We start from the raw sequence: 19,962 nt of genomic DNA, 5'->3' as shown, positions 1-19,962 counted from the left end.
GCTTGAATTTAACTTGCGGAATTTCAAACAATTTACTCTCAATTGCATATGGTTGAAATCTCGTGAGTTAAACGCTTGTAAGATGCAATCGTACCGTACAGTCGTTCCTTGGAAGTCGAACGGAATCCGTTCCGGAAGTCCATTCGACTTCCAAAACCAAAGTGCGGCTTCTGATTGGCTGCAGGGAGCTCCTGCAGCCAATCAGAAGCTGTGGAAGCCCTGTTGGATATTCAGCTTCCAAAAATAGTTCGCAAACTGAAACAGTCACTTCCAGGTTTGCGATGTTCGGGAGCCAAAACTTTTGGGAGCTAAGCAGTTTGAAAACCAAGGTATGACTGTATATATGTTAGGCAGACTAAGGAAATTGGAAAGATGCATCAATGATTTTGGATTTGCTAGTGGCAGTGGAGGGGGGAGGTGTTGAAGTCCTGCCTCATGACTCCTAGAACTTCTCCAGCTTCTGAAATCTTACCAGGTGTTGCTCGTGGCCATAAAGGCCACTTGGCAAGTGGAGTAGCTGTGTGGAGATTTTCTTATTTTTCTCTCCTGCCAGCTGTTCTGCATCACATTCACCCAGTGCTATACCAGCTGCACTGGCTCCCAGTGGAGTACAGGATCATGTTTAAGGTCCTGGTTTTAACCTTTAAAGCCCTATATGGCTTAGGACCCTCATACCTACAGGACTGCCTCTCCTGGCATGTCCCACGGAGGACCTTACGGTCTTCAAACAAAAACATCCTGAAGGTCCCAGGCCACAGGGAGGTTAGGCTGGCCTCAACCAGAGCCAGGGCTTTTTCGGCTGTGGCTCCAATCTGATGGAACACTCTGTCACAAGAGACCAGGGCCCTGTGGGACTTGACATCTTTCTGCAGGGCCTGCAAGACAGAGCTGTTCCACCAGGCCTTTGGCCAGGGCACAGCCTCACCCTCTCCTTCAGTAATCCTCACAGAAGTCTAGCCCAATGGTTGCCATTAATTTGATTTTGAACTGATTTTAGAATGAACTGGTTTTAGAATGTTGTATTATTTTACTGTTGTTAGCCGCTCTGAGCCTGGCTTCGGCTGGGGAGGGCGGGATATAAATAAAATTTATTATTATTATTATTATTATTATTATTATTATTATTATTATTATTATTATTTTATTAGCAGAGGTCTCATAGAATCATAGAGTTGGAAGAGACCACAAGGGCCATCGAGTCCAACCCCCTGCCAAGCAGGAAACACCATCAGAGCACTCCTGGCATATGGTTGTCAAGCCTCTGCTTAAAGACCTCCAAAGAAGGAGACTCCACCACACTCCTTGGCAGCAAATTCCACTGTCGAACAGCTCTTACTGTCAGGAAGTTCTTCCTAATGTTTAGGTGGAATCTTCTTTCTTGTAGTTTGGATCCATTGCTCCGTGTCCGCTTCTCTGGAGCAGCAGAAAACAACCTTTCTCCCTCCTCTATGTGACATCCTTTTATATATTTGAACATGGCTATCATATCACCCCTTAGCCTCCTCTTCTCTCTGTGGTGTTCTTGCTGATCCTCCTCTCTCTCTCTCTCCTTCCAGGTATGCCCCCCTGGGTATCATGTTCCTGGTAGCTGGCAAGATTGTGGAAATGGAGGACGTGGTTGTCCTCTTCACCAGCCTGGGCAAGTACATCTGCTGCTGCCTGGTGGGCCATGCCATCCACGGTCTCATCGTCCTGCCGGTCATCTACTTCATCTTCACCCGCAAGAATCCTTACCGGTTCCTTTGGGGCATCTTCACTGCCCTGGCCACCGCCTTTGGCACTTCCTCCAGGTATTTATGAGCTGGTTGCGGCTCCAGAAAGCCAGGAGAATGGGGTGGGGGTTTAAAAGGACACCTGTTGCATAGCCAATTTGCTTAGAGTGAATGGTACTCAAATGCCAGGCAGGGAGGTCGGCTGAATCCCACCCCCCCGCCCCCTTAAATCCTTTATTGGAATTCATAGATATCATACAGTGTCTTAAATCCACACATACAAAGAAAAAAAATAACCTTACATAAATCTACAGTTAAATATTAAATTATTAGTATTATTATTGCCACCAATCTTTCTGGTTCCTGTTTTACAGTCTGTTTAAATGTCCTTAAAATTGCCTAAGAGTCCATTCCTCATGTTGCTTCCCTGCTTTTGTGCTTCCCGCATTCTACTTCTGCCACACACGCCCTTCATATCCCTAACGCAGGCATCCCCAAACTCGGCCCTCCAGCTGTTTTGGGAATACAACTCCCATCATCCCTAGCTAACAAGACCGGTGGTCAGGGATGTGTGAACTCTCCATGGGGCTCACAGCAGCAGCCAATGTGCGGAGGGTAGTGTGTGTGAGAAAGTGAATGAATGAAAGAGAACATTATACTTTTCTTCCACAGACCAGCATTTACTTTAGAAAATGGGATTTAAAGTGATTTGGCAGGCAGTTTTGTCACATAGCCCCCACCCCCCAATGTAGTGGATAGTGACATCTGCCCCATGGAACGCCCTCCCATCAGATGTCAATGAAATATACTATCTGACTTTTAGAAGATATCTGAAGGCAGCCCTTTTTAGGGAAGTTTTTACTGTTTGATGTTTTATCGCCATTATTATTATTATTATTATTATTATTATTCTATTGGGAGCCACCCAGAGTGGCTGGGGAAACCTAGGCAGATGGGCGGGGTATAAATAATAAATTATTATTATTATTTTTTATTATTAAAATGTTTACTTACTAAAATATCTACTTACTTTTCTGTTCCCTTGCAAAATGGACCCTCGAAGGGCTACCAGCCATAAAAAAAATGACAATCACTGAAACAATGTCAGGAAACAGTTTCAGCAATAATAATAAAAAAGCATAGGCATATAAAGTCTGTGTGAACCCTCCCCTGGAAAGCTCATGGGCACAGACTTAATGGGGGGGAGCGCTCTTGAAGGCAAGGAACCGTGCAGCTTTGGGTGCCACCACCGAGAAGGCTCACCTTTGCATGTGGACGGAGGCAGCCCTTAAGGGGTCCTGCGCTGTGATTTATTCCATGTTGGAACTGGTGGGAGTTGTGCTGCGCCTGTGAGCTGTTTTGGGAGCACTCTCTCTCTGCCCACGTTCTCAACCCGCCTCTTCCTCCTGGCAGCTCTGCCACCCTGCCCCTGATGATGAAGTGTGTCGAGGAGAAGAATGGCGTCTCGAAGCACATCAGCCGCTTCATCCTGCCCATCGGGGCCACGGTCAACATGGACGGGGCTGCCCTCTTCCAGTGCGTGGCTGCCGTCTTCATCGCCCAGCTCAACAACATGCCTCTCAACTTCATCCAGGTCATCACCATCCTGTGAGTATTCCGACCAGTTTCCCTTCAGACTCAAAGGGTGGTCCTTAGAAGCCCACGCAGACTGTGGCCCACCTTGCCAAGCTGCTGGCAGGCTGCCTTCGCTGTGTGTGCTTAATAATAATAATAATAATAATAATAATAATAATTTATTATTTGTACCCCGCCCATCTGGCTGGGTTTCCTCAGCCACTCTGGGCAGCTTCCACAAAGACCAAAAATACACTAAGATATCACACATTAAAAACTTCCCTGAACAGGGCTGCCTTAAGATGTCTTCTGAATGTCAGGTAGTTGTTTATCTCTTTGACATCTGATGGGAGGGCATTCCACAGGGCGGGCGCCACTACCAAGAAGGCCCTCTGCCTGGTTCCCTGTAGCTTTGCTTCTCGCAATGATGGAACCGCCAGAAGGCCCTCGGCGCTGGATCTCAGTGTCCGGGCAGAACGATGGGGGTGGAGATGCTCCTTCAGATATACTGGACCGAGGCCGTTTAGGGCTTTAAAGGTCAGCACCAACACTTTGAATTGTGCTCGGAAACATACTGGGAGCCAGTGTAGGTCTTTCAAGACCGGTATTATGTGGTTTCGGCGGCTGCCCCCAGTCACCAGTCTAGCTGCTGCATTCTGGATTAGTTGTAGTTTCTGGGTCACCTTCAAAGTTAGCCCCACATAGAGCGCATTGCAGTAGTCCAAGCGGGAGATAACTACAGTGGTACCCCGCAAGACAAACGCCCCGGAAGACGAAAAACTCGCTAGATGAAGGAGTTTTTTGTTTTCTTAGCCGCTTCGCAAGACGCATTTCCCTATGGGCTTGCTTCGCAAAACGAAGCTTGCCCCGCAAGCTCCGGGGATAGCGGGGAAGCGCAGCGCGTCTTCCCCGCTGTCCCCGGACCTCTTTTGAAGCAAGGGGCGGCGGGGAGAAGATCGCTTCTCCCCGTTGCCAGCCCCGCAATCTCCGGGGACAGAGGGGAAGGCGCTTCCCCTCTGTCCCCGGACGGTCTCCATAGGAATGCATTGATTGATTTTCAATGCATTCCTATGGGAAACCGTGCTTCGCAAGACGAAAAACTCGCAAGAAGAAAAAACTTGCGGAACGAATTAATTTCGAATTAATTTCGTCTTACGAGGCACCACTGTAGAGCATGCACCACTCTGGCAAGACAGTCCGCTTTGCTTTCTTCCTCTCACTGTTCGCCGTGGGGTTGCTCAAACACCCACATTCTCCTAAGACCTTTCTGCAAAACCAGCCCACCTGATCTGCACCAGGTGGGCCTTCCATTCCTTGTGCTTTGGGTGGGGAAGAGAGGCTAGACAAGCCACAAGCAAACAGCAAGCACATTTAAGTCGTTGAGCCTGAGCATCAGGGCAAATATTCCTCTACACCAGCACGGTTTAATATTGTGGAATTTTGAAAGGCGGAGGGCGGGTGGCTGGTAGCCCCTGCCCCATCCTGGGAATTAAGGGGAAGCAAGAGGGCAGGTTGAAGAAAACAAAGAGGAGATTCCCTTTCCCAAAATAATGGCTCCCGCACAAATGTCTCGCGGTGATTTCCTGTCCTGGAGCTGCAGGAAATGAGCTTTGGGAGCGAGGAAGGGGGTTTGTCCAGCCCATTCAGATAACCAGCTCCCAAAATTTCAACTTCCTGCGGGTGAAGTGGGTGGTTCCACACAGGTTCTAAGACCCCACTGCCCTTTCCTTCCCGGCAGAATGAGAGTGTGAGTCTGCCAGAGGGCACGTGCTACCTTGATCCTTTGGTGCAGGGGTCGGCAACCTAAGGCCCATGGGCCATAAGCTGCCCACGGGGGTCTTTTAACTGGCCCAGGAGCCGCCTGCTTGGCGAGTCCCCGCGTGCTGCGCTAAACCAGCACAGCATGGCACGGGGACTCGCTTCCGCAGCACCGGAAATCGCGGGCGCGGTCTGGCCCACAGAAGGATCTCTGCTGGAGTGAACTGGCCCAGGCAAGGTAAACCTTCCTGACCCCTGCTTTAGTGGGATATAAAGTTGGCTACAGAAAAAGGGATCATGAGGCCGCTGCAGAAACAAAGGGGGGATTTAGAAACAAAGGAGGTAGCCTTGGTCTACCCAGAATGGGTGGACTGGGGGTTTGGGGAGATGAAACCTTAAAAAAATTGTGGCAGGAACAACCAGAGTTTGGTGTGCACTGAAGTGACCGGCTGGGCAGACCAGTGTAGCTGAGCATTTGACAGGCACTTGACTTGACAGGCTGCCTCTGTAAAGCTCTCTGGGTCGATCTTAAGGACTAGGATCCTGGATGAAAATTGAGGCCATTCAGCATAGTGGGTTGGTTCTGCACCCAGTACCAAATTCTGATCTTGTTCAGGACTTGATGCGGCAAACACAGAAACTCTTTTCTAGTCTCTAGGGTTTTATTTGCCAGGCCGAACACTAGACACCTGCCACTTCTCCATGCTCCTCTAATCTTTAAGCCTTCTGCTCTGTTTCTGCCACGTCAATACCCAATTCCTGCAATGATGATGATCAACTGGACTAAATTGTTGAGCACCAGCACAAATGCTCCTCTACATCAATACTGTTTAATAATGCAAAATTTTGAGGGGTGAATAGCTGGTGGTTTGTGGAGCTGTACATCTCTGGCTCCACCCCCCAAATATCTCATACACGCTCTATGCACTGCTTGATTTTAATAATAATAACAAAACACTCACAATGCGGTTTACAAAAGATTAAACAGCAAAACCTAGAAAAATGTACAACCCTACTTTGAAACTTACAAATATATCTTTAAATTCATTCAGGTAGCATCTAGAGACGTGCCCAGCAGCTAGTGTGGAGTCCTGAGCCATTGCCACTTTTGTCAGTGACAAAGTTCTAGTCCTCATAACTGGAAGAGGTGCACTCAGCAAGGCTGCTTGAGCTTCTGCTTGGATTTGCCACTCAAGCCCTTCTCCTGCTGCACTTCTCATCCTCTTCCTCCCCCTATCAGAATGATACCTCTTCTTAGAAACTCCTCTATCTAGGTTAGAATAAAATAGGGGTCAGCAGTTAGATTGACCAAGGAAAGGCTAGAGACTTTGCTTGGCACAAGATTCTGCTTTTTTAGCAGAAGTGTCGAGGGCAGAAAACACTTGCAGACTGTTTTTTTGGGTGCATTTTTTAAAAAAAGCAATTGCAAGTAAAATATTGTTTTCTCCAGTTCATTAGGTGGACCTGTCCCTCCTGGCCTTGAGGTGCTTAATCATCAACTGTGTCTGAGGCCCTTTGTTGCGGCATAGGGCAGTAAGAAAACTGCAGGCTTAGGCAGAACTTGCGACCAGAAGGGGTCCGGGGGGCAGCTGGGAGGTTCTACTCAAGTGACCTCTGCTCTGCTGGAGGCAGGATTTCAGCTGGGGCTGTTTTTGCTCCTGGCTGGTCATCCGTCCATGTTTGTTCCTCTGTCTTGGGTTAAAAGTGCAGCCCCCCCCCCCAATCCAGCTCTGCATTCTGCAAACCAAGTTCCAGTCCAGTTTGTGCGTCTCGGTCAACAGCATCACGTGCCGCTGATGTGGCAAGCTGCTTTTGGGCCCTGAGGGGATTCTCAAGAACACTTTTTGTCACTGAGTGGCGGCCACGAGGAACCCAAACAATTCCTTGGGGCTGCCGTGTGTTTTTTTTAAGGGGTGCTGAGGAACCAGAGGGAGAGCTGTGCCCTTCTCATCACCCTCCGTTGCATTGCAAAGGATCCCACCGCAGATGAGCCTCTCAGTATTGCCCCCCCTTAACAAGACTACTGTCCGAAAGGGGTGGGGGACACACAATACCTAAGAGATTAAATAATAATAATAGTGTGTGTTTACCCTAAAGTAGTTCTTTGGAGTCTCGACCAGTGTGGTTTTCTTTTTCATTCATTCTTTATACAGTCATACCTTGGGTTACAGATGCTTCGGGTTGCGCGATTTCAGGTTGCACACCATGCTGAACCCAGAAGTACCGGAACGGGTTACTTCTGGGTTTCAGCGCATGCACAGAAGCGCTGAATCACAACGTGCGCAGGCGCAGCGCTGCGGGTTGCAAACGTGCTTCCTGCACGGATCACATTCGCAACCTGAGCGTCCACTGTACAGTGCCATAAATGCGGGGGTGGGGGGCGGAGAGGCTTTCAATTTGTCGTTTGACGCGGGGAGACAACTGCAGTGAAATTCCCTCCCTTAACAGGCCAGACTAGCCCCATCACTGATGGTCTTGAGGCAGTCAGGCAGTTAAAACTGAAATTTCATCTGTGTTGCAGACTACTTTAGGGGTCTTTGTTAGGATGGAAAAGTGCTCTCAGAAGCAGATTACAAATTGGTGATGAAGAGGCCTCTGGGTCTCCTTTATTCTGCTATGTGGACTTAGGTTTGGCTATTGTAGAGCAGCCTTCGCCAACCTGGTGCCCTCCAGATGTTTGGGACTACAGCTCCCATCAGCCCCAGTCAGCAAGGCCACGCTCCCACCCACCTCTGCATCATACAGCTGTGCTGGAGGGGCTAATGGCAGTCATAGTCCAGAACATCTGGAGAGCCCTGAATTGGTGAAGGTGGCTATTGAGCATGGGGTGAGAGCGCACTACTGCTACCCAGCTGGCTTGGGTAGGAAGACCTGTAAGAGGCACCACAGAACAGATTGCCTTGTTGCAGCATCAGGGAAGAGCTGAAGGCAGCCTTGGCCAGGCTTGTGGCTTTATGGGGAGACAGTGGCCCCTATCATTCTTCCCAGACACTGAGGTCCAGCTCCAAGGGCCTTCTGGCGTTTCCCTCCCTGTGAGCAAGTGAGGTTACAGGGGACCAGGCAGAGGGGCCTTCTTGGTGGTGGCACCCGCCCTGTGGAACGCCCTCCCTTCAGATGTCAAGGAAATAAACAACTACAGTGGTACCTCAGGTTAAGTACTTAATTCGTTCCCGAGGTCCATACTTAACCTGAAACTGTTTTTAACCTGAAGCACCACTTTAGCTAATGGGGCCTCCTGCTGCTGCTGCTGCACCGCCAGAGCACAATTTCTGTTCTTATCCTGAAGCAAAGTTCTTAACCTGAGGTAATATTTCTGGGTTAGCGGAGTCTGTAACCTGAAGCGTATGTAGCCCGAGGTACCACTGTATCTGACTTTTAGAAAACATCTGAAGGCAGCCCTGTTTTGGGAAGTTTTTAATGTTTGATGTTTTATTCTGTTTTTAGTGTTCTGTTGGGAGCTGCCCAGATGGGCGGGGTATAAATTATTATTATTATTATTATTATTATTTATTATTATTAGGCATGATTCTCCAGAATGCCAAGAAACGATAAATTGTGAGGGTTAGGGTGGTGTAGAGAGGAACTCGAGTGCACAAACAGGTCATAGTTTGAATAAGGAACCTAGAAGGAGGAAATCTTTGGCCAAGGGTCCAAAAACCCAGGCACCCAGTTGCCACTGGTTACTAAAATTTGGAGTAATGCTTGAGTTTCCAGAAGTTGGCTGATCTCTCCCTACCCATCACTGACTGAATTTATGGTGGTCTGTCTAGGATCTGCTTGCTGCCTTGTCCTGTTCTCAACCAGTAGCCACTTCCTAGAGAAAGGGTTTCCCAGTTAGAGCTCTGACCTCTCTTGGCTAAGCTGTGGAAGGAAGGAAGGAAGGAAGGAGGGAAGGAAGGAAGGAAGGGAGGGAGGGAGGGAGGGAGGGAGGGAGGGAGGGAGGGTGATCAGGCCCACTTGGGGCTCTGATGCCCTTCCAAACCGGCTCCCACAAAATCTGGCTGGTGCCTTCTGCTTTGCAAAAGTTACCGTATTTTTCGCTCCATAAGACACACCTTTTTCTTCCTAAAAAGTAAGGGGAAATGTCTGTGCGTCTTATGGAGCGAATGCATGGTCCCAGGGGCAAAAAGCAGGTCGTGCTTTTTTTTTTTTGAAAGAGGGGAGTGGGTGTTGAAACAAAGCCGCTGATTGTTTGCCGACTGGGGAGAGAGATAAGGGATGCTAGAGATGAAGGAGGCTGCCTGGGAGGGGGGAGGTAAAGACAGCAAACTTGCAAAGGGGGGAAACAGGAAGACTAAAGCAATAAGGAGAGAAATTAGAAGAAAAGGAGGAGCAAAAAACTGCTCTAGCTAAGGAAAAGACACCAAGGCAAACAAGAGGAAAGGGAGTGTTGAAAGGAAACAGCTGATCTGTGGGATCGGAAGAGAGATAAGGGAGGCTAGGGGAGGCTGCCTGGGAGGGGGGGAGGTAAAAGCCCATGGACCATCAGGATTTTTACATTGGGTCACCCCAAATTCACCATCAGATCACATGTCTGTGGCCACAGCATGAACCACAAAAATCATACAATCACTGTTTCGTTTAGAATATTTTTTTCTTGTTTTAATTTAAAAACTAGGTGCGTCTTATGGTCAGGTGCGTCTTATGGAGCAAAAAGATGGTACCCTCCTCTCTCCCTGCTTTGGCTTTCCCTCACACTCTCCAGATAAAGACCAAATCCTGCACTTCAGCATCGAGAAGGACACATCTCCTAACCTGCCCCCTTCCATCCCACAGAATTACTGCGACGGCGTCCAGCGTCGGAGCTGCTGGGATTCCTGCGGGTGGCGTCCTCTCCCTCGCCATCATCTTGGAAGCTGTTGGGCTGCCCACCAACGACATCTCCCTCATCCTGGCAGTGGACTGGCTTGTGTAAGTACCGCGGGGGGCAAAGTTTGAGGGAGAGGCTCAGCGACCAGGAGCGGCCAGTGATTTCCCTGACTGATGTTCATAGGGTTGGCAGGCTGGCTACTCCCAACTTCCCCATCAAAAGACAGGATCTTTTCCCCTCCCGCCTCCTTGCTAGTTCCCCTTCAGGTCCTCTTCCTCTTGTGTCGGCCTCATTCCGCAAGCTTAGAGGAGGGACTTTTGCAGCAAGTGGCTCAAGGAAAAGGCCCCAGGTTCACATAGGAAAGCAGAAGCCATTGCAGAGAGTCGCTGCCTTGAAAGGGGGTGGTAGGTAACCAGTTGAATCTTCTGCAATTTTTTGGGGTGGGGCATTTTAAGAGAGTCTGTGTACTGGTCCAGTAAACGCTTCCGCTGCGCCACCAGCAACAGTTCTCTTTGCAGAGCTTTAATTAAGTCCAGTGCAGAGATTCTTGTTGCAGTACAAGCTTCAAAGTCTCAGCAGCAAAGAAATAACGACACAGGGAAGCCTGTCTTTCCAAAGACAGGTTTATTGCAGAAAGATAACAGAAACACCTCCGGAGCTTTCAGACATTTTTGCTTCACGCCCCACAGGCAGAGAAAACAAACACTCTTTATATACTGAGCAACTTAACAACTTAACGAGCTTGACTACTTAAAGTCACATGACATTGCTAACTTGCCAGCGTCTTAGGTTTCACACCCTAACACATTTGACTGGACAAAGCTGTCTTGGACCAAGGCCACATTTGCACCATACACTATTAAAAGATGCCAAATCATGCTCATTCCACATTTATGAGAATTTGATCTTTTAGCGTGGCAACACCTAAACTTGAACTCGCTGCCTGTTGACGTCACCCGTGCTCCCACACTCTTCTCTTTTTGTCACCTTCCGAATTTTGTTTCATTGATCAGACAAGGCTACCCAGATGCATAGAACGTTGATGTGTGTTTTGATCTGTTTTTAGTTTATTGCTGATTTTAATTCTTAAATAGTTTTTTCAGCTGGTTTTGCCTTTAATTTTACTGTTTCCTTCTTCTTGTAAACCACTTTGAAGTTTTTTCAAACAAGCTGTGTATAGGTTTTATGAAATAATAATCAATACATTTAAAGGGTTATGATTCCGCTTTAAACAACGGCTTCGCCCGGAAAATCCTGGGAGCTGTAGTTTATTCAGGGTGCAGAGAGTTGTTAGGAGACACCCCTATTCCCCTTCACAGCTACAATTCCCAGAGTTGCCTGCAAAGAAGGACTGATCGTTAAACTACTCTGGGAATTGTAGTTCTGGGAGGGGAACAGAGTCTCCTGGCAACACTCTGTGCAAACCAAAGCTCCCAGAATTCTTAAGGGGAAGCCATTCCTGTTTAAAGTGGTATCAGTGCGCTTTCAGTGGATGGTGCAGATGTGGCCAGAGTCAGGCCGTTGGTCTGTCCAGCCCTGTAATCAGAGTGGAAGTAGCAACTCTCCAAAGATTCAAGCAGGAGTCTTGTCAGGGAACTGACATCAGAGCGAAACGCGAAGGGGAGGCTCCCAGATTCTGCTGGCGAAGGACCCAGCACCAGGAGGAGAAGCAGCTCGGTAGAGGGGGAAGGAAATCAGCGCAACACCAGGGATAAAGGGGGGCAGATGGGGGAAGCGGAGAGAGAGCTCCGGGACTCTTCACTGGACATCAGGGAGGAGAGCACAGGTCCTCCACTACCCACGCCCTCCCTGCGCAGAAGACTCCCACGCAGTGAGAGGAGGAGGAGACTGGGAGTCAAACAGCTTCTATGCTGGAAGAGGTTTAAGAAACGCCCACAGACAGATTCTGCCAGCGACTGAGACAGCCACGCGGAGATGGGCTGTGCAGTCAGAACGGTTTAACAAGGCAATTTAGCCTAGAGAGGCGGCAGTTTACGCATACCCATTACAAGTCTTTTCCAGCTTTGCTGCCTGGTGAGGTCTTTTCAAGCACAGGTGCAGTGTTGAATGGGGAACCTTCTGACTCAGAGCCATTTTTCTTGTATTTATTTTTTTTAACCCAGTCCCTCTGGGGAGGAATCAAGCAGGCCTCTCCTCCAACTCTCCTCCAGTATGTCCCCGGGATGCTCATTTCCCCGCTGAGTGGTGTGTTTTGTTCGTGGCAGCCAGGGGTGTATTTGTCCAACTGACTTGTCCAGTATGGCTGGCTGGGCCAGGTGTGCTGAGGAAAGGTTAAAAGCAGCTGCGCATTTAGCTCTTCCTCCAGTCGCTTGGGGGAATCTGTACATGGTGCAAGAATACAGGAAGGGCCCGGCTGGATCTGGCCCAAAGGTCTTACCTGGTTCAGCAGCCACATGCTTCTGCGTGTTCTTAAGCGGGGCACAAAGGTCTCAGCCTTTCCCTCACTGCGAGAAGCCAAGTTACAGGGAACCAGGCAGAGGGCCTTCTCGGTTGTGGCGCCCTGCCTGTGGAACGCCCTCCCACCAGATGTCAAAGAGAACAACAACTACCAGACATCTGAAGGCAGCCCTGTTTAGGGAAGCTTTTAATGTTTGATGTATTACAGTATTTTAATATTTTTTTGGAAGCCTCCCAGAGTGACTGGGGAAGCCCAGCCAAATGGGCTGGGTATAAATAATAAATTATAATTATTATTATTATTATTATTATTATTATTATTATTATTATTATCTGCTGTTTGTCTGGTTCTCAGAGATAGATTGCTCCTGAACATGGAGGCTCTGTGTCCAGTGAATGTTGCTAACAACCCTTATTGCTTAACCCCGAGCACCTCAGACATTGCCTCTTTTCTTTTGCACCAGGGATCGCACCTGCACCGTCCTAAACGTGGAAGGCGATGCTTTTGGCGCTGGGCTCCTGCAGGTGTACACCGAAAGGACAGAAGGCAAGGCAGAGGCAGAGGAGCTGGTGGAGATCAAGACGGACGCCGGCAAGGAATTGGGGGCGGAAGAAGGCTCCCCACTGATCAAGAGGGACGGGCCTGCCCCTTTGGAGGGCATCAACTCCTGCGAAAAAGAATCCGTGATGTAAAGAAGCCTACGAAGAGGCTAGACTTCGTTTTTTAAAAGTTAGGGTTCCATTTTTAAGGACAGCTCCCAAATCTGCTCCACCTTTGAAAGACTTCTGTTTCCCATAAGAAGCAAGGGCAGGCGGTTTGGTGATGGGGAACTTCTTCGATTTTCACCCAGCACACTCCTTTCCACCTTTTTTTAATGACTGATTTTTCACACAGTGCTTTTAAAATTTCAAACAGGGGGACTTTTCCCCCCTGAAAAATGTGTTGGGGAGCTTCATGCTGCCTGGAAATAGCTCTGCTTTGCTGGAAGCCTCTCCCTCTTTAAGGAGATGAGGGTTGGGGGTGCTGTTGCTCAGGAGAAAGGGCACTCTGGGTATTCTCAGAGGCACAATACTTTGCACGTTCCAGGCTGAACCCTTAAGTTTTTAAATCTGCAATGTGGAAACTGGTAGCAGGGACTTTGGAGGTCTCTTCATATCACTCTTTTCCTTCTTCCAGATCTCTAGCTACCTTTGCTGCTTTTTATTTTATTTTATTTTGTATTTTGGACCAAGCAAGGGGGGTGGGTGTTGTCCTTTCCGTGTCTAGTATCTTTGACTCCCTCCCATTGTCATCACCCCCCCTTTTTAGTTACATTTCATTGCAGGAAGAGGAAGCAGTCTGCTTTATTTCCGGACAGATTTATTCTCCCCTGGCCCACCCCACAATTCAATAACTTAAGCAGTGCACCGCTTGAACCTATAAATACCTATCGTCAAACAGGAATGGGGGGGGAGAGAGAGAATTTCTTTCTGCCTTTTACAATTTCTTCGCTGCCTTTCTGCCTTTTACAATTTCTCTACGAATCCTAATGCCAAGGCTGTGCGATGTGCAATTGAACACTGAGAGTCACCGCTGGGTCGCTGGGATTTCTGCCATTCCCTGCAAAGCCAACTTTCCTTGAAGTGCTTAAAACCTACATATTTTCCTCCCTTCTTCCCTGCTTGGGTCATCAAGTGCAAGAACTAGACAGTGCTCCAGTGCTCTCTTGAAGTGGCAACTCCTGGTTCCAACAGCTGCGATGCAATTTAATTTATTTCTGGAACTTAAAAGGATCCGAATGGTGTTTTTTCTCTCCACACTGGAATTAAAGGGGCAGGGCAGCGTTAGGAGGTCAAAGAGAGTGAGCGAGACTGGAGTAGCTTCAGAGGTGAGAGATAACCTCTGGGGCTCCGTTTTCCATCACCTTTATTCCAGTCTTGTGCCGAACAGCCGCTGCTGTGCAAGTGGGCAGGCTTTGCAGGAGCTGGTGAGTGGTGGCCCCCCTGGACCAAATTTTCAGCGCTGCCTGGCCTGTCCAAAGCCCAGCAGACGCTGAAGCAGACATTAGCTGTGAGGAAGAAAGGGAGGAAGTACCACTGGCGATGGGACAGAGTAGGAAAAGTGGTGGAATCTTTGGATAGGTGTGCATGCAGGAGGTGAATCTCCAGGGCCCTTCTGCCTTCCTTGCAGTGGCTGACAAAGGCCTGGCAGCACCCCCCAGAGAACTGCAGGGCCTTAACTCAAAGCAAATATATGCTTATGCACACACAGGGTCACTTGGAAACCGTGGCCGGGCCTGCAGCCTTGTCCTTGTCTCACACGCAGGCTTAGACTTTGACCAATGGAATCTTTTGTACCTTTTCAAGTGTCTCTGCAATCTTGAAGACTGGGAACTTAGCTGAGAATCGTCTGATTCTCCCATACGGCCTCGGTCCAGTATACTTGAAGGAGCGTCTGCACCTCCATCTTTCTACCCGGACACTGAGGTCCAGCGCTGAGGGCCTTCTGGCGGTTCCCTCGCTGCGAGAAGCCAAGTTACAGGAAACCAGGCAGAGGGCCTTCTCAGTAGTGGCACCCGCCCTGTGGAACGCCCTACCACGAGATGTCAAAGAGAAAAACAACTACCAGACTTTAGAGGACATCTGAAGGCTGCCCTGTTTAGGGAAGCTTTTAATGTTTAATAGATTATTGTATTTTAATATTCTGTTGGAAGCCGCCCAGAGTGGCTGGGGAAACACAGGAAGATGGGTGGGGTATAATTATTATTATTATTATTATTATTATTATTATTATTGGCATTGGATTCTACCGGGGCATATCTACTTCCATACCTTCCAGATGCTGGTGCCTTATGCCTCCACAATGCCCTGTGCAGATCCAGAATGCATACTATAATAGTAATAATTTATTATTTATACCCCAGCCACTCTGGACAGCTCCCAACAGAATATTAAAAACACATATAAGATCAAAGATTAAAAACTTCCCTAAACAGGGCTGCTTTCAGATGTCTTCTAAAAGTCAGAGAGTTGTTTATTTCCTTGACATCTGATGGGAGGGCGTTCCACAGGGCGGGCGCCACTACCTTTCGCTGATGAAAATGTGGGTTTGGCCGCAGGCGCTCATAACCTGGCCAATAGCTGCCTGAAGCATATCAGTGGAGATGTTTTGCAGTCTTAAAAAAAAAAATCAGTAGAATGTCAGAGCTTTTAAATCCGACTTCAGTGTTTTGAACTGTAGATCTTATTGATTAGTTGGATGCAGTCTCTTCTATTTTGGCCATGCAGGACTCCTTAGTAGGCTTTGTGTGTCAAAATTCAGAGGTAGGCTTCAAGTGAGGTCTAGGCAAACACCAATTGATACACTCAGAATGCACTGGAAGCAGATATTCTGGTCATGCTCCTTTAAGATCTTCCTGCTGCTGGAATGTTACTTGATGGATGCACGAGAGAAAGGGCTGCCTAGTCCCCTTCTTTAGTTACTCTTCTAAAGCATATAAGAAGTTAGGGAGAGCCATCTGTTGGCAAAATTGATCAATCTGTTGTTAACCGCCCTGTGATCTTTGGATGAAGAGCAGTATACAAATTTAAATAATAGTAATAATCTCTGATGGGTTTATGCTCCTCCATCTAGCAACTTTCTCCTTTAGAAGTTCTTGTGGTTGTGCAAAGGAGACTTAAGGAAGAGGTCAACAGGGTTGTGTGTACCCTGCAGAGAAACGCAGTTCTGCACAGCGGAAAATGCTGGACTGGTAGACAATGTGTGAATTAAATGTACTGTATTTTCCACTTTATAAGACACACCAGACCATAAGACGCACCTAGTTTTTGGAGAAGGGAAACAAGAAAAAAAAATATTCTGAATCTCAGAGGCCAGAACAACAAGAGGGATCGCTGCGCAGCGAAAGCAGCGATCCCTCTTGCTGTTCTGACTTCTGGGATAGCTGCGCAGCCTGCATTCACTCCATAAGATGCACACACATCTCCCCTTACTTTTTAGGAGGGGAAAAGTGAGTCTTATAGAGCAAAAAACACGCTATTTACTTTGTGAACATCAATAATGTTGCAAGGACGGCACAAGTAGGTATTGTCACCTCTGACTGCTGAAAGTTGTAGATTCTGAAATACTTATACAGTGGTACCTTGGGTTACATATGCTTCAGGTTACAGACTCCGCTAACCCAGAAATAGTACCTCGGGTTAAGAACTTTGCTTCAGGATGAGAACAGAAATCGTGCAGTGGTGGTGCGGCGGCAGCGGGAGGCAGCCATTAGCTATAGTGGTGCTTCAGGTTAAGAACAGTTTCAGGTTAAGAACGGACCTCCGTAACGAATTAAGTTCTTAACCCAAGGTACCATTGTATAAGCAATAAGAGTTAGGAACTTCCTTTTTCTCCCAAATAAAAGCTACTCTTTTGTGACTGGTTCACCACCTGCATGCAATAGCACATAATGTCCAAATATGTGCAAAGTTCTCCTGGTGAGAATTCTGGAGTTCTCCCTTCGTGCCAACAGAGCTCCTCACTTGTTTGGGCAGGAATGGTGTTTAAGTGTTCTCTGAGTGGGCGGAGATCGCTGGCATTAAACGGGAGCTCTCTAGATTGCACCTCTGCACGGGTTTGTGCCAAGGCGTCCCCTGCCAAAGCAACTTTTATGATAATGCCTGTTGAGATCAGATCGCCAGATGAGGGGTGGAAACATCTGCCGTCACTTTTGGGGGCACAGGCTGTACTACATCAAAGCCCGGAGCCTGCAAGTTTCAGGGTTTGAACTTTTGGTTCTAGCAAGTCCAGGTGTGACTTAACAGGGAGAGAAAAGTGTGGGACTCTGGGATGGCGGAAAGAAGCAGAGACTTCTGGCAGAGCTGTGTGTTCTATCCCTCATTGCTGCAACGATACAATTCAAAGCGGATAAGTGGTTAAGGTTCACAGCCCTTAGGTGTGGGGGTCCAGGGTCTTCCTCCTTTCCATGGCTAGCAAAGCCAAAATGAAATTGTGCACAGACTGCAAAATAAATTGTACAAAACATGAAACGACGCCAGTTTTATCCGTGTGCCTGATTTATATATAGGATGTGGTTTTCCTTGGTACATGATTTTTTGCTTTTAGCGTAGAACACATGCATTCCCTGGCGTTGGGTGATCATAGGAGGCTGGCTCCTGTACCCTTCGTTCCACATTCCACTTTGGGTAAACCTTCAAATGCCAGTGACTGGTGTCCAGCTGGCACTTCAAAATAAACATGGGTTTTGTTTTAGTGCCAAATATGCCACCCTCTGTATTCTGCAGGTGGATTGTTCCAAGTGGGAGGCTGTGGGTGGAAGTTGCTACTCTTCACGCTGCTTTAGTTAACAGTTGCTACCTCCTGTTGCTTAAAAGTACCCTCCGTTGCTGAACGCCATTCAGAATTGCCCTCAACCCACAAAGAGGGAAAGTGCGGACAACTGTTGGGGCTCCCTAAGCCCCCATCTGCAATGGGGTTTGGGTGCACATGACAGCGGACACTTCGGTCATCCTGAGCCACAAAATTTGGGAAGGGAACCTACGGGGTTATCTGGTCTTTCTGCTTGCCCAGAGAGAGGATCATCTGCTTGCTGCTAAGTCTTCTCAGCTGCTCAGTGAAAACAGGAGATGGACGTGGTCTCTCTGTGTCATTCCTTCTGCTGCTATTGCAGTTCTCCCGCCCTCAGTCCCGGTCCTGTATGGAAGAGAGCCTAGCCTGGAGGCTGCCTATACTGCTAAGTGCTATTGGGTGGTGCACTTGCTTTAGCTTCTGTTTCACAGTCAACAGAGATGCAGAACAGCACCATCTCTGTATGTCGGGGGCGTATTTGACGCCTGGGTTAAGAGCTGGCTTCCCTAGGAAGCAGCTATGTTAACTTCCTTCCCAATATTGGAACAGGTGAGCCAGGTGGGCTGTTGTGCCAGCTGGCATTTTTCTCTGATGTTGAACCTGCTGGGCTTTGGCGGGGGCAGAGGGGTGGCGGTGGGCTTGCATTTTTTCAAACCAGGCCCTGCTCTTCTGTCTTTATTAACAGCCTGATCTGCAGGGAGCTGCTGCTTTCCATTCTTTTAAAGTTGGACCTGCAATCAAGCTGCTGTTAAAAAGATGCAGGCAAGGAATGTCATGTTTCTGGTGAGCTAGCGACCCCCCAAAGTGGTGGCGAGACTGATTTTTTGGGGGTGGGGGAGATAAATCAGGTTGGTTGTTATTTGCACACAATCTCCTTCCTACATTGGGGTGGGGTGGGGGAAGGAAATGTGCAATTGCCACATCGCACAAGATAATAAAAACAGATTTGGAAGCAATGCGTCTCGGTTTGTTTTCTTCATTAATGTTAAATCGTTTCTGTGGCGCTTCCCCCGCAGAAGGCGATTGCGTTACCACTTTTTACGCTTGAGGCTCTCGATGTAAAGTGTGGCGCAGCAGTTGCCAGCAGGTTGCCTGCAGCTTCCCAGGTTTCCACAGGCCTCTGCTGATGAAATTAGGTTTCAAAGCAGCACAGTCTGTAGTCAATAGAATCTTCTGCAGTGTCTAAGAAGGGTGTCCGCAATAGTTTTTTCTGCCCATTAGTGCAAAAGCAACCCCTGCCAGGTTTGCTGACCACTGCAAGCAACGGCTTGTTGTTGTTGTTGTTTAGTCGTGTCCGACTCTTCGTGACCCCCTGGACCAGAGCACGCCAGGCACTCCTGTCTTCCACTGCCTCCTGCACTTTGGTCAAACTCATGCTGGTAGCTTCGAGAACATTGTCCAGCCATCTCGTCCTCTGTCGTCCCCTTCTCCTTGTGCCCTCCATCTTTCCCAACATCAGGGTCTTTTCCAGGGAGTCTTCTCTTCTCATGAGGTGGCCAAAGTCTTGGAGCCTCAGCTTCAGGATCTGTCCTTCCAGTGAGCACTCAGGGCTGATTTCCCTAAGAATGGAGAGGTTTGATCTTCTTGCAGTCCATGGGACTCTCTAGAGTCTCCTCCAGCACCAGAATTCAAAAGCATCCATTCTTTGGCGATCAGCCTTCTTTATGGTCCAGCTCTCACTTCCATACATCACTACTGGGAAAACCATAGCTTGAACTATACGGACCTTAGCAATGGCTTATAAATTACTAAAAATGAGAATTGTTTGAACAATTTTTTTGTCTTATTATTACAGGAACTTCCATGATAAATAAATAAAGTACTACAAGCCATTGCCTGCACGGGTTGTCCTCTTCCTCCCCCCCCCCCAAACTCTTATTTGCAGTTCCTGAGTTTAGTGGAAGTGATGCTACCCAAGGTAGCCTTCCTACCTTAAGGAGAAGGAAACACAGGAACCTGCCTTACACCTGGTCTATTTATTCATCTAACTTAGTACAGTACTTTAATGGGCAGTGGGACGCGGGTGGCGCTGTAGTCTAAACCACTGGGCCTCTTGGGCTTGCCGATCAGAAGGTCGGCGGTTCGAATCCCTGCAACTGGATGAGCTCTCTTACTCTGTCCCAGCTCCTGCCAACCTAGCAATCTGAAAGCATACCAGTGCAAGTAGATAAATGGGTTCCGCTGCGGCGGGAAGGTAAACAGTGTTTCCATGCGCTCTGGTTTCCATCACGGTGTTCCGTTGTGTCAAAGGCGGTTTAGTCATGCTGGGCACATCAACCAGAAAGCTGTCTGTGGACAAACTCTGGCTCCCTCGGCCTGAAAGCGAGATGAGTGCTGCGACCCCATTGTTGTTTAGTCAT

At 48.3% G+C, this 19,962-nt stretch overlaps 1 protein-coding gene across 1 annotated transcript in view; it reads left to right on the top strand.

The window, feature by feature from the left end:
- The window catches only part of SLC1A5 (solute carrier family 1 member 5), a 40,931-nt gene extending 25,319 nt beyond the window's left edge, over positions 1 to 15,612 (top strand). Inside the window, exons 5-8 of the mRNA XM_053401888.1 lie at positions 1,557 to 1,790; positions 3,126 to 3,320; positions 9,822 to 9,956; positions 12,738 to 15,612. Of these exons, the coding sequence (XP_053257863.1) occupies positions 1,557 to 1,790; positions 3,126 to 3,320; positions 9,822 to 9,956; positions 12,738 to 12,966 (793 nt within the window). The 3' untranslated portion in view covers positions 12,967 to 15,612. The remainder of the gene's footprint in view (positions 1 to 1,556; positions 1,791 to 3,125; positions 3,321 to 9,821; positions 9,957 to 12,737) is intronic.
- Positions 15,613 to 19,962: the final 4,350 nt, after the last annotated feature.

This window comes from Podarcis raffonei, chromosome 8 (assembly GCF_027172205.1).
Source record: "Podarcis raffonei isolate rPodRaf1 chromosome 8, rPodRaf1.pri, whole genome shotgun sequence".
NCBI lineage: Eukaryota > Metazoa > Chordata > Lepidosauria > Squamata > Lacertidae > Podarcis > Podarcis raffonei.
This window is presented reverse-complemented; position numbering and strand designations above follow the sequence as displayed.